The sequence below is a fragment of the Pelophylax lessonae genome (genome assembly GCF_965119305.1).
Source record: "Pelophylax lessonae genome assembly, chromosome: 10".
NCBI classification, from domain to species: Eukaryota; Metazoa; Chordata; class Amphibia; order Anura; family Ranidae; genus Pelophylax; species Pelophylax lessonae.
In genome coordinates, this window is record NC_138777.1 from 98,696,329 (window position 1) to 98,723,679 (window position 27,351).

General features: G+C 44.5%; 1 protein-coding gene across 2 annotated transcripts in view; it reads left to right on the forward strand.

Annotated features, from left to right (window-relative positions):
* Positions 1 to 21,134, forward strand: part of LGALS12 (galectin 12) — a 107,209-nt gene extending 86,075 nt beyond the window's left edge. For both annotated transcript variants that reach the window (XM_082269577.1, XM_082269578.1), the window contains 2 exons: positions 3,542 to 3,704; positions 20,949 to 21,134. In XM_082269577.1, coding sequence (XP_082125703.1) covers positions 3,542 to 3,704; positions 20,949 to 21,095 — 310 coding nt within the window. In that variant the 3' untranslated portion in view covers positions 21,096 to 21,134. The remainder of the gene's footprint in view (positions 1 to 3,541; positions 3,705 to 20,948) is intronic.
* Positions 21,135 to 27,351: the final 6,217 nt, after the last annotated feature.

Sequence of the window (27,351 nt, forward strand, 5' to 3'; positions counted from 1 at the left end):
CTGCATGGCCACAAGACCCCCAGTTAACACAAATGTACACCCGAAACATCCCACATCCCTGCACAGGATAAAGTTGCACTTAAAAATGTGTTGTTCTGACATCCAAACAAATTTGACTTAAGAACAAACCTACAGTCCCTATCTTGTTCGTAACCCGGGGACCGCTTATATGGTGGAAGAGGCATACAAGAAGTGGGAAACTAACAAAGCTGAAACATTTTTGAGTAGAGAAAATTATATAACACTGTACTTTTACCATATACCTAAAGTACACAAAAATGCAACTCCTCCACCTGGACGTCCCATCATTGTAAGAATGGATAGTCTCACAATATGTAGATGTATTTCTGCAACCGATTGTGACATCTCTTCCAGCCTATATGAGGGACTCCACTCCTGTTTTAGAACTCTTGGAACCATAAGGGTGGTCCTCACAATTCAGATGGTTGGCTTTGGATGTGTGCTCTCTGTACACCTCCATCCCTCACAAAGCTGGAATCAAAGCCCTTGAGTATTTTCTCTCTAAAACAGACTACCTAAACCCCCTTCAAGCTCCATTTTATTAGTGATTGTAAAGCCTTTGCTCTGGAACACAATTGTTATAAGTTTAAAGGTACTCAATACTTACAGAATTCTGGTATGGCTATGGGAGCCTATTTTGCACCATGTTATGCAAATCTCTTAATGGGATTTAGGGAAGAGAAGTATATCTGGAAAAACCATTCCTTTAGCAGACATCTGGCATACTATGGTCGCTTTATTGATGACATCATCATCATTTGTGAAGGCTCTCCAGATGTGATCCTGAGTTTTGTTGACTATTGCAACAGTAATACATTTAACGTCCAGTGTACATTTGTTGCTGATCCAAATAAGTTGGTATTCTTGGACCTCTTTTTATCTGGGGAAGACAATGGGAACATAACCTCCAAAACTAATTTCAAAGAGACTGCGGGCAACTCCTATTTGCACCATAGCAATTGTAATTTACTTAATTGGAAATGCAATATACCCCATAGTCAGTACCATAAATTATGTAAGCACTATACCAACACTGCTAACTACCTGGAACAAGGAAACATACTAAAGAAGAAATTCTTGGAAAAGGGATATAAAGAGGAACATATCCAGGATGCCTCTGATAGGAACCTCGCTAAGAACTGCAATATTATGGGTACTCAAAATAATAAAAAATCCCGAGACCTCTCAACAAAATGCATTACAAACTATAATAACAATGGTGAATCAAGAATACCCTCAAAAAATATTGGCCAATTTTTTTGCAGGACCCGGCTCTGTTACATCCTACCCACCAGACCCAATACTATATACAGAGGATCCAGAAATGTTCAAAATCCCAAAGTACCTAGTAACATTAAAGGGCTTCAACCCGAAATAAGCAATATCCCTTCCTTGTTTGATGTTCGCGGTACCTTTTTAAATGTAAGAAATCCAACTGTAAAGCCTGTGCGTTCATAAGACATGGCCAAAAAGAATTTCTAGATGGGAACAGGAAAACCTACAAAATCAATCAATTCATCACATGTGGCACCCAATATGTGGTCTAAGGACTGAGGTGCCTGTGTGGTCTATACTATGTGGGCCGCACCATTTGCACTATTCGAACCAGATTCAATAAAAAACAGGAGGTTCATTGAGAAGGGTGTAACAAAACACAGTGTGCCATGTCATTTTAGCACACAGAGGCTTAGAATTATTTGGCATAGAAGTCATTTCTATGAGCCTACCATAAGGTGAAAGATTCCCCCAATTATGTCACAGAAAAACTTTCTGGATATTTACTTTAAATTCTATGAGTCCAGGGGGGCTCAATGAAGAATTGGAGAGCTGTACCATCATCTGATTCTCTATATACATTTTCTCATCTGCTGTTTTATATTCATATATATATAGAAACACACAACCCCTAGATACACCACTCTAGACTGGTAGTTTACTTTCACATGCTACAGCGGATCCAGACACACAGTGCAAATTGGTGGTAAGTGTCATATGTATTGCCACCCATGAACATGAAGTGGGGATGGCCCTACACATAGGACACGTCTATACAATTAAAGTTATTCCTTTTAGTTTAAGGGTAAAATCTATTCCCTAATGATGTCTAAAACACCTCCTTATAAGAATTGTCAATACATTAGAAGTACATTAGTGAAAAGGTAGAAATTTATTGAAAACCTAAATAACAAAAAACACAATTTTTAAGACTTTTACATATGTGTAAATTCATCCCGCACGTGGAGTCCATAAGGTCTATATTACAATAATAACACCAATATTAAAGTGAATTAAAACTTACATGGTACTTTGTAGATCGTGGTATTTATTCTGGATTATGACTTTAATCCTGTTTTTGTTATCTCTTTTTATAAAAGTCTACTCTATCCGCCCATTTTTTTACATATAATTCATTCATAATAGTATAAAGCAAATCTATGCATTAAAAATCCTTTTTTAAACTCCTATACGGTTTGGATTAACAACATTGAGTTTGTAACAATTCTGGTGTACCAATTATAACCAAGTTGATTTTATGTTGCTGCATGTTTGTTACTCTCCAAGGGCATTCTCCTCTAGATGGGTGCTACTCGGGAGAGACATGACAGCCACCAAAGCGTGAAATAATACAAAGGTTAAAATGTAACAAACACCGTTCTTAGATATTCGTTGCCGTTTAATTATGCCTATGTGTATCCTATGACAGTCGATTAGTTGGCACTGCTAGGGTTAAATTCTGGCGCCACCCACATTAGATAAAAGGACCTCTGGGAGAGCACTGGGCTGACCTGAAGGAGGCCACTACCTCTGAAACGCGTTGTCCTCAGGCTTACAGTTTAGAACTAGTTACTCGTGTGCAGCCTATCGGCTGCTGCATGTTGGATCTCCACTTTTCTCATCCTTTGTTTTCCCACCATCCGGAGGATCACTTCTTTTATGCTGGCCAGGATTACATGTATGAATGGTCAGCTTCACACTACTTTTGTGAGTACAATTTTGTTTTTAATTTTCATTTAGTTATTCAGTAAAACGCTACAGCTTCTGGTGTCCTGCTGGCAGATGGAGCTGCATGTCCCTGTGCATTAGTTTTGTTTTAACCCTTTATTTGGCGGATAATAGACTTCATTACAGAACCCATGGAGAGTGCCTTTTTCTAAGTTGGCATCATTTAGAGACTATGGGGCTTTGACTGGTTCAATCCTACATTAGGCTAATTATAGACTCCATCATAGACTCTATGGACAGTGCTTACTTGTATCTTTAATTTGGGGTCACTTAGAGACTAGAACACTTTTACTGGAGCTTTTTTAGTTTTTCAGAGGTTAACATTGCTTGTAGCTCTGTTGAATGTAGAAAAAAATGAATGAATTGTCTGAGGTTTAAAGCACAAAAACAACATGCCAGACTAGGAAATCTTTTTTTTTTTTTTTTTTTTTTTTAAAGTACTGGTAAAAGTTTCATCTGGCAAATGATCATAAACAGATTGAATATTCACCAATGAGGATGTTTATTCTTTTTACAGGCTTACTCTTCTGTTGAAATCCAGTGACTCCATCCCTTTTAAATTGACTGCAAATTTCGAAGATCAGTCACTGAGTTATAATTCTTTCATCAGCCAGTCATGGGGTCAGCCGCAGAATGTCCAGACTCCTTTCTTTTTGTTTTACCAAGAGAGATTTTTTGAGGTAAGTTTTGATGTGTTGGGGGGGAGATCCAGGATTCAGTATCCAGTAGAAAAACTGAAAAAGAAGACTAAGGCTGGCCATACACTATACAATTTTCTTGTTCAACTTTCCTTTAGATTTACCAAAACCATGTAATGTAGGGTCAAACCTAAACACTTTCAATTTGTATGCAATCAGGCAGGCCCTTGCACTACATAGTTTAAGGTAAATCTAAAGGAAATTGAATAATAAAATTGTATAGTGTATGGCCAGCCTAAGAGCTTGATTTACTAAAACTGGAGATTGCAAAATCTGGTGCAGTTGTGCATGGTAGCCAGTCAGCTTCTAACTTCAGCTTGTTCAATTAAGCTTATACAAAAAAAAAAAACTTGTAGCGTAACTCCACTTTTGTTGAGGAAAAAAAACATTCCCCTCTGGGTGATCTATGTACATTGCAAGTATTATAACAACCTTTGTTGCAGATTCCTGCCTTTTGTTGTTCTGAAGAAATCACTGTTTATTAGCTGTGCAGCTGCAGAGCACTAATGAGGAAATCTGCTGGGCCTGCATCCCTTTAGACGTGTTCCTTTTGGGAGTATCTCACCAAAAATAAAATTTTTGTTGCAGGGGATGCCTGAAATCTGACTTGTACCTTTAGGCAAACTTCTGGGAAAATTAGTGAGCCAATCACACAAGTAGGAAATTGTTTCTGGGGTACAGAACAACTCCAGGTAACCAAATTGCAATATCAGAAAATTATAGCGGCTGCAGATTGAAAAGGAAAGGTAATTTGTATTAACCTTCATTATGACTTGTGTTGCAATTGTATACGCTATATTTATTTTTTTCTTTATTTGCTATTTTTTTCCCCAAGAAAGTGGAGTTACAATTTAAAGTTGATTGGTTTGTGTGCAGAGCTGCACCAGATTTTGCAATCTCCAGTTTTAGTAAATCAACCCCAAAACCCTTTGTTTTTGTGATAAATAAGAGAAAATGGTATAAACATGTTACTAGTGAATATCCAAACAAAATGTACAAACTTTAAAAGTACCATAAGAGAAAAAATTGTTGTCTCATGTTACCTTTAAAGTCTATAAATTTTTTACATTTGTCTGAATATTCACTTGGATAAGAGAACATATGTTGGGATGTTGGGTTGTTTCTAGAAAGACAGCCAGTGTTAATTTCATCGACGAAAAGAGCCCCCCCCCCCCCCAGCCCCAAAGCTTCCCCTTGTTGAGGGCATGCATGTGGCTTGGTATAATTCAGGAGGGCGGGCGGGGATCGACTCTCACCAAGGGTGTGCAAAGCTAAATAATTAGGAAATAGAATGTTAAATGGATCTATGCCCAGACAAAAAAAAAAAATTTCAAAATTCTAAACAAGCAGTAAAAGCACCTTTACAAGATAAGTATGGGTTTCTTTTTTTTTTTTTTTTTTTTTTTTGCTTAATCCTCATGAGCTGCTAGCATCTACCATCCTTTCCTGCCCTCTGAGAAGTGCCCCGTTTCTGTTAAAATCAAGTTATTTAACTGTGGGAGGGTCTACAGACTTTCTTGAAGTGTCATCATGACAATGAGAGTGTGGATCCACGCCCCTTCCTTCTTCTCACTGTGATTGACATCCAGGGGCGGAGCCAGAGGGTTAGCTGGGGTGGCAATTGACACCCCAGAAGAAGTCCTTGCCACCCCTGTTGCCACCCCAATCCTGGGTGGGTGGGTGCATGACAGCGCCGCAGCGGAGGAATCACAGGGGATCGCCGTACGGGAGCTGCGGAAGGACGGGAGGGAGGCGGATGGAGAGCTGGTAGGCAGTGGGAGGGAGGCGGAGCGGAGGAATCACAGGCGGTACCATTTACTAGAGGAGGGGGGGCGCAGTTGAAGTGCTCGCAGTCCGCAGAGTACACTGTGTGTGTGTGTGTGTGTGGATGACTACACTACACACCATCCGCTATGTAGCTGCAAGCTGGCCCTGCAACGATGTGCCGAGTGCGCTCCTGCACTCGGCACAAGCCTAGAACAGCAGAGCCCTTCCCCTTCCCTGTCAGCAAAGACACTCCCCCCTGACGTGACGTCACTGAGATGCCGGCGGGATGAGAGAGAGAGGACTCAGTCAGAGGAGAAGAGTGTGCTGCCAGAGGAGCGCGAGGAGGAACCAAGTTAGTAAGGCACAAGTAAGCAATACTTAGGATTGGGGGGGGCTTGGGGAGAGAGAGACTGAGGCTGTGGGGAGGTTCATTGCCAATGATATTTGTAATATGCAGCATGAGGAGGTAATTCATTTCCACTGGTCATTGATGCATTAGTGACTGACCAGTGGCTGTTAATTAACCCCTATTTGCTGCATTAGTGGCACCAGTGTCAGTGTTAACACTAACATTGGTGCCACTAATGCAGCACAAAGGGGTTAATTTACTGCCACTGGTCGGTCACTAATGCATCAATGACCAGTGGAAATGAATTACCTCCTCATGCTGCATATTACAAATCTCATTGGCAATTAACCACTTGCTGACCCGTTGCAGGATATGTATTGTGATGGGGTGTCAGCTACAGGCGTACGTCCCTGCCTGTTTCAAGGTTTCTGGCACATGCCCCCACCCACCTACTCCCCTGTGATTTGACACAGCAAGAGACTGTCAGCAGATCTCAGCCAATGATTCACGGCCGAGACCTGCTGATCGGCTGTTTTAAATCACAGCCCAGAGCTCTGTGTTGACAATCAATACAGGGCTCTTTACAGAGGGAATGATCGCTTTTTCTTTCTTTTCCCTGCAAAGCAGAGAAAATAAACAAATCGATCTGTAGTAAAAAGCAGCACACGTTACACATTGTTAGAAACACAATTAGCCCCTTAATTGCCCCTAGATGTTAACCCCTTCTTAGCCGGTGTCATTAGTACAGTGACAGTGTATAGTATTATCACTGATCACTGTATAAGTGTCACTGGTGATGTGGCAGTTAGTTCCCACAAAGTGTCAGGCCCGTGTCACGATCACAGTCCCACTATTAGGGTCCTTTCACAAGAATTATCTGATCAGATCCGCCTGTACGTTTTTCAGGTGGATCTGATTGGATGCTCCATGCATCCCTAAGGGGCAGCGGATGACACCCGCTGCTATCCGCTTCCAATCCTATCCGTGAAATCCGGACGGACAGATGGAAACCCTATTTTCCATCCATCCAGCGGATCGGATGGGATCGGATGAGAATGGACAGACGGTATTTTTAAGGAAATCTACAAGATTAGGCAGAAAGAGGCCAAGCAAGTTATAAGAACTTCTAAAGCGCAGGCAGAAGAAAAACTAGCTCAGTCTATGAAAAAGGGCGATAAGACATTATTCAGATATATAAATGAAAAAAGGAAATTAAAACAAGGAATAACTAAATTAAAAACAAAGGACGGAAGGGGCTAGCCGACTGCCTTAATGAATACTTCTGTTCAGTTTTTACAGAAGAAAAAGGAGAAGGACCTCCACTTGAAAGGATGACTAATGAATCGTTTGATGCATGTGTCTTTACAGAGGAAGACGTTCTAAGATTGCTGTCTAAAGTGAAGACAAATAAGTCACAGGGTCCTGATGAGATACACCCAAAATTATTAAAAGAGCTTAGTGGTGAGCTGGCAAAACCATTAACAGATTTATTTAACCAATCATTAGTAACAGGAGTCGTCCCGGAAGATTGGAAATTGGCAAATGACGTGCCCATTCACAAGAAAGGTAGTAGGGAGGAATCGAGCAACTATAGACCAGTGAGTCTGACATTAATAGTAGGCAAATTAATGGAAACCCTATTAAAGGATAGGATTGTGGAACATCTTAAATCCCATGGATTGCAAGATGAAAAACAACATGGGTTTACTTCAGGGAGATCATGTCAAACAAATCTTATAGATTTTTTTGACTGGGTGACTAAAATAATAGACGGTGGAGGTGCAGTAGACATTGCATATCTAGATTTTAGTAAGGCTTTTGACACTGTCCCACAGAGAAGACTTATCAATAAACTGCAGTCATTGAGCATGGACTCCCATATTGTTGAGTGGATTAGGCAGTGGCTGAGTGACAGACAACAGAGGGTTGTAGTCAATGGAGAACATTCAGAACAAGGTCATGTTACCAGTGGGGTACCTCAGGGATCTGTACTGGGACCAATTTTGTTTTAATATCTTCATAAGTGATATTGCAAAAGGCCTCGATGGTAAGGTTTGTCTTTTTGCTGATGACCCAAAGATATGTAACAGGGTTGTTGTTCCTGGAGGGAAACGCCAAATGGAAAAGGATTTAGGAAAACTAGAAGAATGGTCAGAACTCTGGCAACTGAAATTTAATGTGGATAAGTGCAAGATAATGCACCTGGGGCGTAAAAACCCAAGGGCAGAATATAGAATATTTGACACAGTCCTGACCTCAGTATCTGAGGAAAGGGATTTAGGAGTAATTATTTCAGAAGACTTAAAGGTGGGAAGACAATGTAATAGAGCAGCACGAAATGCCAGCAGAATGCTTGGATGTATAGGGAGAGGTATAAGCAGTAGAAAGAGAGAAGTGCTTATGCCGCTGTACAGAACACTGGTGAGACCTCACTTGGAGTATTGTGCGCAGTACTGGAGGCCATATCTCCAGAAGGATATAGATACTCTAGAGAGAGTTCAGAGAAGAGCTACTAAACTAGTACATGGATTGCAGGAAAAAACTTACCAGGAAAGGTTAAAGGACCTTAACATGTATAGCTTGGAAGAAAGAAGAGACAGAGGGGATATGATAGAAACTTTTAAATACATAAAGGGAATCAACTCGGTAAAGGAGGAGAGCATATTTAAAAGAAGAAAAACTACCACAAGAGGACACAGTTTTAAATTAGAGGGGCAAAGGTTTAAAAGTAATATGAGGAAGTATTACTTTACTGAGAGATTAGTGGATGCATGGAATAACCTTCCTGCAGAAGTGGTAGCTGCAAATACAGTGAAGGAGTTTAAGCATGCATGGGATAGGCATAAGGCTATCCTTCATATAAGATAGGGCCAGGGACTATTCATAGGATTCAGATATACAGGGAGTGCAGAATTATTAGGCAAATGAGTATTTTTGAGGATTTTATTATTGAACAACAACCATGTTCTCAATGAACCCAAAAAACTCATTAATATCAAAGCTGACTATTTTTGGAAGTAGTTTTTAGTTTGCTTTTAGTTTTAGCTATTTTAGGGGGATATCTGTGTGTGCAGGTGACTATTACTGTGCATAATTATTAGGCAACTTAACAAAAATCAAATATACAGTATACCCATTTCAATTATTTATTTTTACCAGTGAAACCTATATAACATCTCAACATTCACAAATATACATTTCTGACATTCAAAAACAAAACAAAAACAAATCAGTGACCAATATAGCCACCTTTCTTTGCAAGGACACTCAAAAGCCTGCCATCCATGGATTCTGTCAGTGTTTTGATATGTTCACCATCAACATTGCGTGCAGCAGCAACCACAGCCTCCCAGACACTGTTCAGAGAGGTGTACTGTTTTCCCTCCTTGTAAATCTCACATTTGATGATGGACCACAGGTTCTCAATGGGGTTCAGATCAGGTGAACAAGGAGGCCATGTCATTAGCTTTTCTTCTTTTATACCCTTTCTTGCCAGCCATGCTGTGGAGTACTTGGACGCGTGTGATGGAGCATTGTCCTGCATGAAAATCATGTTTTTCTTGAAGGATGCAGACTTCTTCCTGTACCACTGCTTGAAGAAGGTGTCTTCCAGAAACTGGCAGTAGGACTGGGAGTTGAGCTTGACTCCATCCTCAACCCGAAAAGGCCCCACAAGCTCATCTTTGATGATACCAGCCCAAACCAGTACTCCACCTCCACCTTGCTGGCGTCTGAGTCGGACTGGAGCTCTCTGCCCTTTACCAATCCAGCCACGGGCCCATCCATCTGGCCCATCAAGACTCACTCTCATTTCATCAGTCCATAAAACCTTTGAAAAATCAGTCTTGAGATATTTCTTGGCCCAGTCTTGATGTTTCAGCTTGTGTGTCTTGTTCAGTGGTGGTCGTCTTTCAGCCTTTCTTACCTTGGCCATGTCTCTGAGTATTGCACACCTTGTGCTTTTGGGCACTCCAGTGATGTTGCAGCTCTGAAATATGGCCAAAGTGGTGGCAAGTGGCATCTTGGCAGCTGCACGCTTGACTTTTCTCAGTTCATGGGCTGTTATTTTGCGCCTTGGTTTTTCCACACGCTTCTTGCGACCCTGTTGACTATTTTGAATGAAATGCTTGATTGTTCGATGATCATGCTTCAGAAGCTTTGCAATTTTAAGAGTGCTGCATCCCTCTGCAAGATATCTCACTATTTTTGACTTTTCTGAGCCTGTCAAGTCCTTTTTTTGACCCATTTTGCCCAAGGAAAGGAAGTTGCCTAATAATTATGCACACCGGATATAGGGTGTTGATGTCATTAGACCACACCCCTTCTCCTTACAGAGATGCACATCACCTAATATGCTTAATTGGTAGTAGGCTTTCGAGCCTATACAGCTTGGAGTAAGACAACATGCATAAAGAGGATGATGTGGTCAAAATACTAATTTGCCTAATAATTCTGCACTCCCTGTATTGGGCAGACTAGATGGGCCAAATGGTTCTTATCTGCCGACACATTCTATGTTTCTATGTCTCTTCTTCTGAAATAATACAGTGCATGTGTAGAGTCCAGTGTTCATGTAAGGCAGTGTTTCTCACCTCCGGTCCTCAGGGCACACTTAACAGGCCAGGTTTGCTAGAAAACTGAAATACATCACAGTTGATATCATTTGCTTCTCAGCGACTGCAGTATTCTAGTCTGCATCTCCCCAAGCTAATACTTAAAATCTGGCCTGTTAGTATGCCCTGAGGACCGGAGTTGAGAAACACTGATGTAAGGGATAGCTGGACATGAGAAGTCTTCACTACACTCCCCCCCCCCCCCCCTCCTCTCTGTTCTCTATTCTGTCAACCAGTTAACCTCCCCCCCCCCCCCCTTTACTATTACAACAACATTTTGAGCTTTCTAATGTTACCCAACTGCAGCTAAGCTGTTAGAAGCTGACTTAAACCCTGACTTTTAGGACCTCCTATATAAGGGTGGTTTTGCATCAAATCTGGGCATTTGTGGGCACCTAAGAGGCTTGGCGGCAATCTCCAGCCCCCTACCAGCAGCCTGTCAAAAACTAGGACAGGATGAGGCTCGGTTCACATATATGCGATGCGGGAAGGCTGCGAATTCGCAGCCTGTTCCCGCATCGCACACGCACCCCCGGCAGTTCACACTGCCATATGCGATACGCTGGGGGTGTCAATGTAATCTTAACGACACCCCCAGTTTGATCGCATATCGCAGTGCGATCGTGCAGCTCCCACAGGATCGGATCGCACAAGTGTGAACCGCTGTGCGATCCGATCCTGATGCGGCTGCAAAAATGCCTCCTGTGCGTGTTTGCTGCGGGAGCGATGCGAATTTAGCCATACAGTTTGTATGGCTAAACTCGCACCGCACAGCTGATCGCATGTAATGTCGGAGCAGTGCGCTCCGACATTACATGCGAACCCCGCACACGCACAAGTGTGAACCGGGGCTGAATCCTGCATTTAGGGTATATGTCTCTGAACACATACTAACTGCTAGTACCACTTGGTAAGGTGTCCAGACCAGTGATGTATTTTGGTTTTGTGCTGCCCTAGGCAAGACTGAAATTGCCCCCCCTATGTAAATTTTGCCCCACCCCGTCCTGTTTAATGGATACGATTCCCAAAATTTAAGGACTACAAGTCCCAGTATGAACCCCTGAGATTTCACGGGAGGGGGTGAGAGGGGTGGGGTGAGGGCGAGAGAGGGGAGAGAGAGAGAGAGAAAGGGGGAATGAAAAAGAGAGAGGGGGGGGAGAGAGAGGGTGGGAGGATGGAGAGAGGAGGATGAGAGAGAGGGGGTGGGGAGAGAGGGGGGTGTGGGGGAGAGGAGAGAGGGGGTGGGTGAGAGAGAGGGGGTGGGAAAGGGTGAGAGAGGGGTGTAGGGTGAGAGAGAGGGGGTGGGAGAGAAGGGGATGAGGGAGAGGGGGGGTGGGAGAGAAGGGGATGAAGGAGAGGGGGGCTGGGTGAGAAGGGGATGAGGGGGAGGGAGAGAGAAGGGGTGGATGGGGGAGGAGGAGAGGGGGGGTGTGGGGGGGGAGAGAGGGAGAAGGGGGTGGGAGAGAAGGGGATGAGGGAGAGAGGGGGTGGGAGACTCCCTAGCCCTGCCTGCAGTCCCTCCTGTGCACCCTATCTGTAGGTAGGTGTGTGTGTGGTGCACCTACCTCCCACCCGTCCTTGTCCTCTGGGCCCTCGGTCAGCCTGTCTTCCTGTTGATGTCCCAGCTGGGAGCAGAGAGAAGGTTTGAGGAGTGCAGGCTCTGGGAGGCACCAGGAATGCTGCGCCCGCTAATGCTCAGGACAGGGTGGCGCCGTGGTAGTGGAGCTCTTCTCCCTCCCGGGCTCTTGGTTCTAGCCAGGTTCCAGGGCAGGCAGAACGGCCGCCCGCTCGCTGTGTGAAGACCCTGTTGCTCAGCAGCAATGGCTGCTGTTGACGGCAGATTTTCTCTGCAACCCGCCGTACTAGGACCCGCAGGACTCTTTGGGCCCCACGAGCACCAGGCATGGAGGAGGAGAAAGTTAAATCCTCCTTTACTTTGAACTATGGCAAGGGCCAGGCATGTCACTGATTGCTAGACGCCAGGCGGCTCTAGCAACCAGTGGCCAATAGAGTCTCAGGTGGAGGTGGGGGGGATTTTTTTGGTGCCCCCCTGCAAAGTGCCGCCCTAGGCCTGGGCTTTGTCAGCCTAGGCAATAATGCAGCACTGGTCCAGACACTACAGATGCTGCACCTCTACCTCCCAAATGCCCGAAGATGATGGAATTTGACATGGACGGGCCTAAGAGTCTTTGTTGTGATATTTGAGAATGAATTACATCACAATACAGGTAGCTGGAGAGATCAGTGATGATTTATTTTGAAGCTTTTACTGCTTGAGAACATGGAAGTATTGTATTGTCCACTGCAGTGTAAATTTTGGCAGCAAATTTCAATTTAATTTTAGTCTTTTGACTAAAATGCCATTTTAGTTTTAGTCCCATTTTAGTCATCTGCAATTGTTTTTGTTTTAGTAGTATTTAGTCGACTAAAATCTCCAGTACATTTAGTAGTATTTAGTCGACTAAAGCTCATTTTAGTCATTTAAAATCGAATGGGTTTAGTTAAATTGTAATGCATTATTTAAGCATTTCTCTACAATTTCCAAACTCATTATATACTCCTGGAGTAAAAAAATCAAATATGTTATTATTTATGGTATGAATGTTTGAACAAACTCGGATACAAATTTAAGCACTCTGGATGGTTTGAGGAGCCTGTAATGCTGCACAGTGCTCTGGACGGTGGTATGAGAGGCCTGTAATGCTGCAAAGTTCTCTGGATGGTGGTCTGAGGGAGGCCTGTAATGCACAGTGCTCTGGATGCCAGTGGTCTGAGGGATGGCCTGTAATGCACAGTGCTCTGGATGCCGGTGGTCAAAGGAGGCCTGTAATGCACACACAGTGCTGTGGACAGACTGTAGTCTGAAGGGAGGCCTGTAATTGCAATTACACACTCACAGTGCTCTCTGCTCTGGACGGTTGTCGCCGTGAGTTGGGAGTGGGACTCTCGCCCGGAGGCCTGTAATGCACAGTGTCCGTGTCCGTGAGTACCAGGGAGCTTGCCCGGGGTCTACCCAGGAAAGGGACCACTCCAGTGAGGGTCAGCGGACAAGAGCTAGCACACACAGCAAGTGAGAAAGAAGGTGTCAAGTTTAGGTCCCTAAAGGTTCAACACAACGGGATCATTTTCACCATCTTCACTTCAGTGGCAGAGTGAAGCAGCGGCCTTGCCGTATACTCTACAGATAGATGTCCTCTACATTGTGCATAGTTCAAGTTGGAGTATCCCACTTATCCCTTCTCCCATCCAAGTTCTAAAATAAAACCCCCAAAAAAAAAACAAATCCCCTGGACTGTTCATTGTCTGAGCCAAGTGTTAAAGCGATAGGATTTTACAGATTGTTGCTATGGGTAACCCAGGGGAATCTAATTTCAGCAGCTCCCAAGGGGGCAGTGCTACATTTGGTGGCTCATCCGGGATATCGCCCTGGGTTATCAGAATGGTTTGTTAACTGCAACGGCTGCGGAAAAATTCCAAAAATGTCATTTTTCTCTAAAGGACTGTGTTTCATTGCTCAAGAGAAGTGTGAGGCCTGCTCTAAAGGAGATAGGGAGAGTGGAATAAAGAATCAAATGCACAATAATGGTTACCTGTGGCAAATAAAGAATTCCTGTCAGAATCGCAAACTGTTTGTTCAAGTGATGTGCTGGAGAGCGGGAGAAATGCAACTTACTGAAAATGGACTGTGCCTGCTTCACAGTAAATGTTGCAAGTGTGGACGAAGAAAATGGTGGCCCAGGGCACGTGGATCAGTGTGTCGGGAGCCGCGTGTGTTGTAGAGCTATGCAGGAAAATGTCGACCGTGCATCCAATGACAGCAGGACATTCTTCCAAAATAACGGCAAAGTGGATGCTGTATAGAAATCTGTTGACCATGCATTTAATGACAGTGGGACATTTTTCAACTACAGTATGGTGAGTCTTGTTTGTACAAGTGCTAAGAAGAGAAATGTTTGGTCATGCATTTGACAACGAGACAATTCTATAGACTAGCAAAGAGAGTCAGCTGGCTCAGAGTGATGGCGGCGCAGCTGGAGCCCTGGTACAAGCAAGGATGGTGGATGCGTGCAAGCTGAGAGGCACAGCCTGTTTTACAGTAACTTCCATGCAGGCTGAGCGGAAGCGCATCGGAAGGGTTACTGTACTGCGCTGGAAAGTTCTGCCTAGCAGGAGGAGCCACCGCCAATCTGGACAGGTACATATACACAACGTTCGACCTGCGCCAGTGAAAGGGTAAAGTACATTCGATCTAATGAAAAAAGTTTCAACTGTGGCTGTAGGTAGTCTTTTTAGGAGGTATGCAGGATAGTTCAATCCCTGGGGTTAGTGGAGATGGATGGTGGAGGTGGCTGCAGGCTTCATACAGAGCTAGAGGGACTCTGCAACAGACAAAAAGGGGTAGGAGAAGAAAAGCAGCGCCACCTCAGTGTAGATTAAAAGGTTATTTATTACATAAAAACAACGTAGTAACTCACACAGAGGAAATCGTTGATCAGCAAATGGTGATGGTTCATCTGCAACACTGCAGGGATGTTTGGGGAGTACACTGTGGCGGCTGTGGTCCTGGCTGTGCTGGTGGAGTCCGACACTTCCTGTGGTTCTGGCAGCGTTCAGTATCCAGGCTTACATCCAATAGTGGCAGGGGGGTGCTCGCGTTCGGAGCATGCGTGCTCCTTCCTCAGGCGAATCTGGAGGTGTGGGCAGAAACGTAGCTCACTTACAGCCAATCTGGAGCTGGAAAGAGAGTACATAAATTACTTCCGCCTCCAGGTGCGGCTGAGAGGGCGACATGTGTGGAGGAGCAAGATGGCGAATACCAGAGTGAGCCGGAGCACAGAGGCTATCCCACGTGTTGGCAGAGAACCTGCGGAGCACACCGGAGAGCCAAAGACATCCACCCTGTGGAATACATGGGTGCGGAAGACTGGCGTTTTGCATTGGAGGAGGCGTAAAGCACTTGGGCCTGATATGTAGTCGGTGTCTTAAGTGTTACCATGCGGATGCAAGCTTGGGGCCAGTGCAGGCACTGCGACAATCTGCTGTTGCGGGCATAGAGGAGTGAAGGTCGGCCCAGAAAATTGAGCGTGACATGGGGGACCGGGGTCACTCATGCCCTGTTTGCTGTGAAGTGGGGGCCTCTCCTGGGCCGTAGAAGAGGAATGCTGCGGTTCATGATGCAGTTGGAGACCATGCAGTCTGTCAGTGGTCCAGAGTGCAGATGGAAGAAGGCCCGAATGTCCGAGCCAGGATGCATGCAGGTAGTGCAGGCCAGGGAGTGGCCACCTGGTGTATTGAAAACTGCAGCGGCACAAAAGCAGTCTGCTCCCACACAGGCAGAGGGGAGAACATGGCCAGCGGTGACCGGGGCTGCTAGTGTAAGTGTGAGCAGCAAGGAAGAGGCCGGGGTCATTGATGTGGGGTCTTCCAGAATCTGTTCGGATCCTTGGAGGAGGGATTGGATGTTTGGAAGTCTCAGGAAGAGACTAAATGGGACTGGGGGTCCGAAGATCGGAGCAGTCCAGCTAGTCTTTATACACCTGATGAGGAGACTAGGGGTTCAGTGGTGCGAGGAGAGTGTGCCAGGAATCTGGGGTTCTGTGAGGACTGTGTTAATCGGATCCCAGACCTAAATCCACCTAAGAACTATGCCTGGGCTCGGGATGAGAATGAGGCCTATGACTTCCTCTTCAAAAGAGAGGAGACCCCATGTTTTCCAGCTGGGAGAGGAATGTTCCAGGATGCAGGGGTGGATACAGAGGAAGGTGGCCTTAGATTATGGGTATGACTATCCCTATGCTCCATGGGAGGTCATGCTAGAGGCCAAAAGAGAGTCCTGGTGTGATGAAGCTGTATGGGATTTCCTCTTTGTCCCCAAGCCACATCGTAATCAGTCCAGGATGGACTTGTGGAAAAGGTTTTTGTCAGTAAAAGCGCAGTGGAACATCGGGCGGGCCATCTACTTGGATCAGGTGGAGGTCCGCCGCCCAGATGGATCTGGCCAGGCCTGGTTGATCCGCATTCAGGAAAAGGATGGGAAGACTGTGAGGATTCCCCATCCATATTTCTACTGCTGAGGAAGATATACAAAGTTCAATCAAGGCTGGCTAGCCTATGCTTACTGTTTGGAGAAAGAAAGGAATATACTATAGCAAAGGAACATTTAAGTCCAGTTATTGTTGAGGCTTATGCCCTATGTCCATTACCCCTTCCCCCTTCTATCCCTGCATAAGGGGTTTGCGGACAGCTCAAGATACCACTGGCTAGTGGACTTGTACTAGAGGGCCGACCCTCTCAGTAGAACTTAAAGACTGCCAATGGCTGTTCCGGAGATCCTTTGGGCCATCAGCCAGGATTGTGGATTACAAATTTATCTTAAGTTCCAATGGGATTACCTTTGGGCCAATGGGCCGACAGCGGAACTTTATGGGTGACTGCCTGAAGAAGTGGGCGGTGCCCTTGGAGTTTTTGGTGCCAGGGGCCCCTGAAGAAACTACTACTGACCCTTGCAGGACTGATAGGTTGTCCAGGCTTTGGCAACCGAGTTTCTTCAAGGAAGAATGATGGGTGCTAGACACTGTGGTGGAGAGGACACTACAGACACCCATCTTTTTGGGACTACTTAGTAGATAGTCAGCGATGGGGTTCGGGATCGAAGGAATGGAGGCCCTGAAGGTTCAACACAACAGGATCATTTTCACTATCTTCACTTCAGTGGCAGAGTGAAGCAGCGGCCTTGCCGCATATTCTACAGATAGATGTGCTCTACATTGTGCATAGTTCAAGTTGGAGTATCCCACTCATCCCTTCTCCCATCCAAGTTCTAAAATAAAACCCCAAAAAAAAAAAACAAATCCCCTGGACTGTTCATTGTCTGAGCCAAGTGTTAAAGCGATAGGATTTTAAAGACTGTCGCTATGGGTAACCCAGCGGAATCAAATTTCAGCAGCTTCCAAGGGGGCAGTGCTACGATAGTTTTCGTCAGTGGATGAAAAAGTGGTGTACTTTTTCGTTTAGGTTTCGTCACTGTAAAAAGGTTGCTGACGAAAATGTTTTCGTTGACGAAATTAACACTGGTCCATAGTCAAAGCTCAAGTGCACTTTAAGTAAGCCTACACATTTATAATCAGATTATTAATGGAACAGGTTATGAACATGGTTTAGGGAGATCTGTTTGCTACAACATGGACTACTGTATGTGGGGTATTGTAATATGATGTTAGAAGGCTTGGGCGAAGCTTAATGTCTTTGATATGCTTATACATTCTGTGCATGCATTACTTAATAAAGTAACACTTAGGCTCGGTTCACACTGCAGCGACTTGGGATCCGACTTGTGAGACCCCAAGTTGCGTGACATGTGAAATCTTATGTGACCCAAAAAAACTACATTTAGGTGCCCCTCAGTTAGAGAGGTAAAGTCCACCTTGACTGGACTTTATGGATCTTTTCCTGTTGACATACAGTATGTGAAATCCCATGTTAATCAATGAGAGCTGTCTTAATTGGCACTACTGAAGTCGCTCTGACTTTAGAAAAGGTTTGTGTACTACTTCAAGGCAACTTCTATCAGACTTGTGACCTAGAAAGTCTCTTGGCAAAGTCTCACTGTAAGTCCCTCAACTTTCAGGTCATGACGGTGTGAACCGAGCCTAAAGCTTTTTTTTTATTATTGTTATTAAAATATTAAACCTGTTCTACTTACCTGCTCTGTGAAATGGTTTTGCACAGAGCAGCCCCATCCTCTTCTTCTCAGGTCCCCTGCCGGCTATTTTTTCTCCTCCTCTTCAGCGAGTGCCCCTATAGAAAGCTCTGTGGGGGCACCCGTGTGGGCTCACTGCCAAGCCCCTGCGCCTGCATCTATTGACACAGACCGGGCGACTCGGCCCCACCCCCCGCTTCCTTGTCACAGTATTTGATTGACATTGACTCCCACTGCTATCACCCAGTGAGGAGGGAGACACACTGCTGGATAGGGCTCAGGTAAGTATAAGGGGTGGGGGGCTGAGGGGTTTACCTTAAAGTGTTACTAAACCCAGAACAGTAAAATCAGTGTGTATATGCAGTTAAGCGTGCTTGTTTAACTTGCTGTGGAACCTAATGGGTTAATCCTTTGCATTGTGTATAAAACCTCTCTCTCTGATCCTCCTGTTTTTCCACTGTCTCAAAAAAAATAACCTGATGTTTACAGAGCCAGGGGACGGGCTGCACATGCTTAGCTTGGTGTGTATTGCTGGAGAATTATTATTTTTTTCTCTTGGGAGAGTGCATGTGATCAGCACAGGGCCAATCAGCACTCTCCAGACAGAGGATCAGGGGAGAATGAAAACTCCTCCTACAAGCTTTACGATGAACTGATACAAGTCACAAGGCTGCTATATACTGTTGATGAGAAAAGGTATTTATCGGTTCTTATTTACTCTAATAATTGCATTTCCATGTTCTGTGTACTGTTGGGAGACCAGATATAGAGAATGCAGGTTCTGGGTTTAGTAACGCTTTAATGCATCAAGGTAAACAACCTTAAGGCTTTAGAACCACTCCAAGGCAGCGTTGCCAACCTACCAGATTTAAATTTACTGACATGACACCCAAACTTTACTAGCACAGCCAAATTTTTACTGGCATTTCCAAAAGTTAAAAAGTTACAGTTTTAGGTGGAAATTTCAGTATTTAGGCTACAAACAAGTACAATATACAATCAGCAATGTGATATAATGTAAATATTAAAAACAAATTTCTTATATTATTTTTGTAGTAAGTCGCTCGGGGACAGGACTCAGGAGGGGAAGAAATTAAGAATGTTCAGGTGCATACAGATGAAACTGACTCACACGGTGACAGCAGCATGCAGCACCTGAGCCATAGTGACAGTCTCTCTCCACGCCAGGTGGTCCATTCAGTCCACTCCAGTCCAAACAGCACTGACTGTCCCGCTCCCAGCTTGCCTTGCTTCCATCCCACAGACCCACACACATGGTTCCAGCGGCTCCATTTGGCTCCCTTGTGCCATGACATCACAGAACACACTCAGACACAGGCACCGCCTCCAAAAGACCCCCCCCCCCCCCCCCGGCTGGCGCTGCCTGAACACATTGTAGCAGGCGCTCGGATGGTCTCGTCGGGTCCGGACTGGAATCTGCGCATGCACAGTTCCAAACCAACACACCCATATTTTTAATGGCAACCTTTTCCTGTCACTGGCATTTACTGGCAGGAGAAAAGCACCCCATTTTTACTGGCTGCCAGTAAAAAAAAGAAAAAAAATTGACGGTTGCAAACACTGCCCTAAGGCACGTAGAGTATTGAATTGTATTGTAACTGTACTATGTGCCCTCATGCAAAGCGTTGTGCAAACTGTTAGTGCTGTATAAATCCTGTACAATAAAAATAAAAGTGCGCATTGGTGCACTATGGTGCCATTTTATTTTGAATGGCAACCCAATGCACATCTACAATGAACCTGCATTGCAATGTGCCGTGATGCAAGAGAATGCCATGCCATGTGTTTAAGTACAGAGTGTCAGGAACAAGGGCACAGTGCATTTTGTAAATCGATAATTTGCCTTCACACAACACGTGTTTATGCAATGCACAGGTGTGAATCGGCCCTTAAAGTGGTTGTAAACCCCCCCCCCCCCCCCACCCTCTGTAAATTGTACTTATAGGTAAACCTATAATAAGGTTTACCTATTGGTACTGTAAATCTCTCCTAACCTTGCACCATTTAGGAATTTCCAGTCACTACTTCCAACCACAACCAGCCAGTGACCAACAGAATAAACCTGTCTAACAGTATGCGTTAAAAACGGGTTTGAGCGCACACATTTGCAAATACGTGCGTAAGCTGCAGGCCACGGAAAGGAACCCTGATATCTGCAGACCCTAACTCTACCTTATAAAGAGTCTCCACAGTGGGAGCACATGTATTCTAATGGATAGATGGAGGAAAGGTGACTGGAGGGAGCCCACTCCTCCTTAAAGACGCATTTAAGGAGGAGTGGGCTCCCTCCAGTCACCTGTCCTCCATCTATCCATTAGAATACATGTGCTCCCCACTGGGAATTCCTTGGATTTTTTGACCTGTTTGCCCTTCCAGTGCTCCTTACTGTCAAGACCAGTTATAGGTAGGGGCAGTGACCAATTTTTGTATACTAGCACATTATGTCTTTACTTTTCAGAGGAACAAAAAAAAAAAATCCCTGGCTTTAATTCCTCTTTAAGCAAATCAGCCCTGAGAGATCTATATAGAGGCAAAATCTGCAAACCTCGCAATTGCCAACTCCCAGTCTGTAGTCCAACGATTCGGTACTTTCTCAGTCATTGAGCTGGGTTAGTGATTCAGAAGGTATTGAAACAAGGGCTTGTCAGGAAGCTAGCATTTTCAGAAGATAAGCAATGGTATCCTCTGAATTCATCTTGGTACAGTTTTCCTTTTTGTAATATGTATACTTAATTCTGGTCACTCAATAGAAACCAAATTTCTTTCCTGTTTTATAGATATTACTCCTTCCTGAAGCTGGACTTTTCAGGCTTTCCATTAATGGGACTCCTGTCAGTGACTTCCGCCCTCCTGTTTTTGATTTGAAATCCATTGATGAACTGCAGATAACAGGCAGTGCTGAGCTTTTCCTTGTGCAATGCTGACCAGTGGCCCTTGGTGGGCCGAACTTCTCATTACATCTTAAACACTACGAAGATTACAGTTTTTCTACTGCAATAATGTATTACTGATGTATGTTCAACTTTTTCAGCCATCAAAATTGTCTAAAGAAAGCAGCTAAAAAAAAAAAACCCTCAAGTCTTTTTTTTTTTTTCATTGCTCTAGGGGTGCCATTTATAAACCTATCCTAAATATGTGCCGAAGTGACAAATGATAAAATAAATTAAAGCGGTAGACACGTGCAATTAATTTCGGTCAGAATACAAATTCGGCCAAATTTTTGGTTATTCGGAGAGTGGGATACAATCAAATAGTAATGAATTTTGTTGAAATCCGTTAAAATTTGTTTTGTTTATTCGTTTTTCTAATGAATTCCAACTTTTCAGAACGATTAGAATTTGGATTAGAATGCTGTTTAAAAAAATAAAAATAAAGAAAGCGGGCGATTGCACGGCAATAGAAAACTGTTAAAACAAAAAAAGACGTAGGGTCCACCCCTCCCCCAGTCCACAGCAGGCCCTTCGGGTGTGGCATGGGTTTTAAGGGGAACCCCACGCCAAAATGTAAAAAAAAAAACAGTGTGTGTGGTTCCCCCCAAAATCCATACCAGACACTTAGTATGCAGCCTGGCAGGTCAGGAATGGGGGGGGGGATGAGCAAGCACCCCCCCCTCCTGAACCATACCAGGCCACATGCCCTCAACATGCTGAGGTGGGTGCCCCCCAACCCAAACCACCTTGTGGACAAGGGCTTCTTCCTGACAATCCTGGGTTGTCAGGGTCTGCGGGCAGGGGGCTTATCAAAATTTGGAAGCCCCCTTTAACAAGAGGGCCCCCAGATCCCACCCTCCCCTGTGTGAATGGGTATCAGGTACATTGTACCCTTACCCATTCACCAAAAAAGTGTTAAGTAAAAACCACAGGAAACAGTTTTTGACAAGTCCTTTATTAAAAAAAAAAAAAAAAAATAGGGTCCCTCGCTGTAAATCCATCGTCCATCACGTTGTCCGCTGACCCGAAAAATTGCAAAAAAATGTTTTGCAGCTTTAAAAGTTCTTATATAAGCAAGGGGCAGGGTTGCTCGGTTGCGTCATGTGGTGGCACCGCCCCTTCTGACGTCTTGTGGGGTGGTGCCACCGGGTGATGTAACTGGGTGGCCATGCCTCTTGCTTATAAAAGAACTGTCAAAGCCCAATAGAGGGCATATGGCAGGTAGCCTCTTAGGAGGCGAAGCGTTTTTTTTAATTTTTTCTGGTAGGCGGACACCGTGATGGCCGCTATTTTTATTTTTTTTTTATTTTTTAGTAAAGGACTTGTCAAAAACTGTTTCCTGTGGTTTTTACTTTAACACTTTTTTGGAGAATGGATACGACGTACCTGATACCCATTTACATAGGGGGGGAGGGCAGGATCTGGGGGCCCCCTTGTTAAAGGGGGGGCTTCCAGATTCCGATAAGCCAAATACCCGCAGACCCCGACAACCACAGCCCAGGGTTGTTGGGCAGAGGCCCTTGTCCCTATCAACATGGGGACAAAGTGCTTTGGGGTGGGGGGCGCAGAGTCAACCCTGCCCCAAAGCACCCACCCTCCCATGTTGAGGGCATGTGGCCTGGTATGATTCTGGAGGGGGGGCACTCGGTCCCCCTCCCCCTTTTTTTCTGACCTTCCAGGCTGCATGCTCAGATAAGGGTCTGGTATGGAATTTGGGGGGGGGACCCCACGCCCCTTTTTTTTTTTTTTTACTTACTTTGTCTATGGCCGGGCAATTTGCTGGCATTCTTGATTTTTTTTTTTTTTTTTAACAGCATTCTTTATCTCTACATTCATCTAACAGTGGGGAAGCCCGCTGACAGATGATGATTCACAGTTGTTAAGGACGGGGGAGGGCGGCTTAACAACCAGCTATTTCTTCACACAGAATTTAAATCGGTCGATCGTTTTTAGACTGATCCGAATTCTAATCCTTCTGAAAATTGGAATTCGTTTGAAAATTAATAAAACGAAACTAAACAAATTCTGAAACCAAACCAAACTAATTCCATAATGAAATTAAATTGGTAACATACCGAATCTATTTGAAATTAGACAAAACAAATATTTCCATTCTGCACATATCTATAATGCGGTAGTAAACAGGGGGAAGGGCACATATACAGTATAGCTGTACTTGGCTTTGAATAAAGACTACCATAGGAGAAGGAAGGTGGACACGGGGGGGGGACTGTCGGTGTAGCTGGAAGTGCTCTGGGGTCTCAGCTCACAGTCTACAATGATCATAGTACAGGCAACCACACTAAGTCTATGTTTCCTCTAGTGCAACTTGTCATGTGACTTTGGACAAACAAAGTCTCATGCCCAGTCACAGCCCATTGATTTCAATGGCACCCATTCCCATCTATGCGACTTTGAAAATCAGTGATTTTGAAAAGGTACCTGCACTACTTTGATGTGACTTTGATCCAGAGAGTGTAAAGTTGAATCAAAGATGCACTCTAAATCACGCGTCTTTGGGGTCGCAATAGTGGAAACGTAGACTAAAGCCCCGTACACACGTACCGATGGTCGGCTTACAAATGTTCCTCTTTTCTCCCCGGGATGTCGGTGTCTGCTGAAAAGTGCAAAGACAGCACAAGGACAGCACAAGAATTTTGTCCGCCGACTGCAGAAGTGATGTCATGTAATGGTTAACTTTCCCTGTGTTTTCTATTTTCTGAGCATGCCCAGTCTTGCAAATCTGCGGTCTGTCGGCCGAATTGTGTACTGACAGGCGAACAATCGTCCGTTCTGGTGTCGGCATACAAATATTTTCATGTTTGCACGAAAGACTTTTGTCCGCGGATTGTGCGCAGACATCTGTCGGAGGCACCATACTAACACGTGTACAATCGGCAGATCCTTCGTCCACCGACGTTTGTATGCCGACGATCGGTACGTGTGTACGGGCCTTAAAGCTCAGTTTCCACTAGTGTGACTTGTCATGCGACTTTGGACACACACATTTGCATGACAAGTAACCGCTCATTGATTTCAATGGCACCTGTTCCCATCTATGTGACTTTGAAAGTCAGCGAATTTGAAAAGGTACCTGCACTACTTTGATGTAACTTTTCATGCGACTTTAATCCAGAGACTGTAAAGTTGGATCAAAGCTGCACTCAGTCACATCAAAGTTGCACTCCAAACAGTGGCGGCCTGTCCATAGGGGGTGCAGGGGCTCCGCCCCCCCCCCCCCCCAAAAAAAAAAGAGAAGAAAAGAAAAATTAAAAAAAAGAAATTCCATTTTTAATCCACTAGGGGAGCCGGACATAGTGGTGGGTTTGGGGGGGGGGGGGTTTACTACATTGGGGGCACGCACGCTGATCTCTGCATTGGGGGCACCAGGTATGCTGGTCACTACATTGGGGGCACGCACGCTGATCTCTGCATTGGGGGCACCACGTATGCTGGTCACTACATTGGGGGCATGTATATTGGTCACTACATTAAAAGGGGCATGTATGCTGGTCACTACATTGAAAGGGGGCATGTATGTGGTCACTGCATTAAAAGGGGGCATGTACGCTGGTCACTGCATTGAAAGGGGGCATGTACGCTGGTCACTACATTGAAAGGGGGCCTGTACTGTGGGGTTTGTGCTAGGGGGCCTGTACTGTGGGGTTTGTGCTAGGGGGCCTGTAATGTGGGATTAGTGCTAGGGGGCCTGTACTTTGGGGTTTGTGCTAGGGGGTCTGTACTGTGGGATTAGTGCTAGGGGGCCTGTACTGTGGGGTTTGTGCTAGGGGGGCCTGTCCTGTGGGGTTTGTGCTAGGGGGTCTGTACTGTGGGGTTTGTGCTAGGGGGGCCTGTACTGTGGGTTTTGTGCTAGGAGGGTTTGTGCTAGGGGGCCTGTACTGTGGGGTTTGTGCTAGGGGGCCTGTACTGTTGGATTAGCGCTAGGGGGCCTGTACTGTGGGAATAGCGCTAGGGGGGCCTGTACTGTGGGGTTTATGCTAGGGGGCCTGTACTGTGGGGGGGGGTCTGTACTGTGGGGTTTGTGCCACTCTGTCAGTGTATCCCATAATAGGGTGTCTCTCACAGTATATCCCATAATAGGGCCCCTGTTCCCTATTATGGGATATACTAGTACTGATGGACCCCTAATATGTGATATATTGGGATAATTTGTTCACGCAAGCAAAATACAGGGGACAAAGTGGGTGGAGTCTATAAGGGGTGGGGCTTCTGAGAAATGGGAGGGGTCAAAATGGAAGGGTGGGGTCTTGTGCCCCCCCATGTTAAAACTTCACCAGCCGCCACTGACTCCAAAGTCACTCTGATGGCTACGTTTCCTCTAGTGTGACTCTTAAGTTGTGTGATTTAGAGTGCGACTTTGAGTGCAGCTTTGATCCAACTTTACACTCTCTGTATCAAAGTCACATCAAAAGTTGCATCAAAGTAGTGCAGGCACCTTTTTAAAGGCGCTGATTTTCAAAGTCGCATAAATGGGAACGGGTGCTATTGAAATCAATGGGCTGTGACTTTTCATGCGACTTTGTGTCCAAAGTCGTATGACAAGTCACACTAGTGGGAACAGAGCCTAAAACTCATTACTCACATGTAATGAGCAATAGAAATGGATCTGTATACTTCTAAACTTTCAAAAATGTTCCTTTCTACCTTATTTCTGTCATATATTGCGCCAGTCACATGATCTCTCTCTCTCTCACTCATAAAAAAAATAGCATTTTTGCTTGTACATGATTAGATGATCGAAATCAGCAGAGCTTCCCCTCAGATCTAGAGTTAATGCATTTGAAGTGCACAGTACATTTACATTTAGTAAATCCACATCAATGTAATGGGTTGGTGAAATTCTCGCGCTGTCACTCTATATAAATCCTTATCTCCTTTAATGCTGCAGGTACTGTTATTGGTAACCTACACAATACAGATATCTATAGCAGGGGGGGAGTACCGCGCTTTAAAGGTGCTTAGTGCCTAGTGCTTAGTGCATATTATTCATATAAATACATTTGCTTTCAGTGCTATTCAGATATTAATAATATAAATCCCTATGTGCTTAAAAAAAAAAAAAAAAATTCTATCTAATATATAAATTTCTCCAGTGTATAAATAACTGATAATAAATTAATATCTCTCCAATATATAAATATTTCTTATAAGTGATGTAAAAATTAGTGCTTCATACAATCCAAAAAAATTAATATAAAAGTTATTATAAATAAAGTGCCAGTGATAAAGTTATGTGCTTTTAAACCATCAATAAATATATCATTCAAAAAGTGGTAAAGTGCCAAAGTGTCCTTAAATTAAGTTCAATAAATAAATAAATAAAGCTGTGTGTGTTCAAACGACTCTTCTTTCCCAAAATCTCATGCAGGTGCTCGTCCATGCAGTGGCCACTAGGTGTCCTAAGCGCTCACCTCAATTGCCTTTACAAAAAGCCTTGTGTTATTTTGCTCAAGTATGGTATTTCCTCCTCCTCTATGGCGTGAAGGTCCGGTTATTAATACCCCAAATTCTCCTCTATAGATCGATATTCCAATGGGCATATGTGGAGCCGTTGTATCTCCAAAATAAATGGGCCACAATAGTGAAGTACCGTTTGGTAATTTATTAAAAATAGACTTAAATAACAGACTCACATTATACTCCGTCTTTCCAAATGCATAACACTCTTATTGCCGCTACGTCACTTCCGGTTTGGCGTCCTACGCGTTACGCTGCGTGCCCACACAGCTTCTTCCAGGGATCCACATCAAATGCCTTTGTATTTTTTTTCAGAACACCATCACCATCTTTCTTCAGACAACCACACCAAGGTCAGGTTAAGTCCTAATGCAGTAGTCTAAAGCCCTGTACACACGCAACGATAATCGGCCGACCGATCGTCCGTCTTTTGTCCAATGCTGTGTTTTGTTGGTTGGAATGTGCCTAGACTGCATACAAATTTTCTCGCTCAACAAAATTCTACTTGTGATGTCAAAATTCTAGAAGTGATGTCATGTGTTGGTTTGCTTTGTGTTCTTTCTTCACTGAGCATGCCCAGTCTTGCTCAACAGATTTTTCCCTGTCGAAATCTGTACTGACTGCACGAAAATTGGCCGTGTTTTGACGGCGGACAAAAATTTTATAGCCTGCACACCAGATTTTTTTCGCCCGAAAAGTCGGAGTCAGTTGTCGGAAGCATCATACTAACAAGCCGAAAATCGGCAGATCGGTCGTCGGATGAAAATTCCCA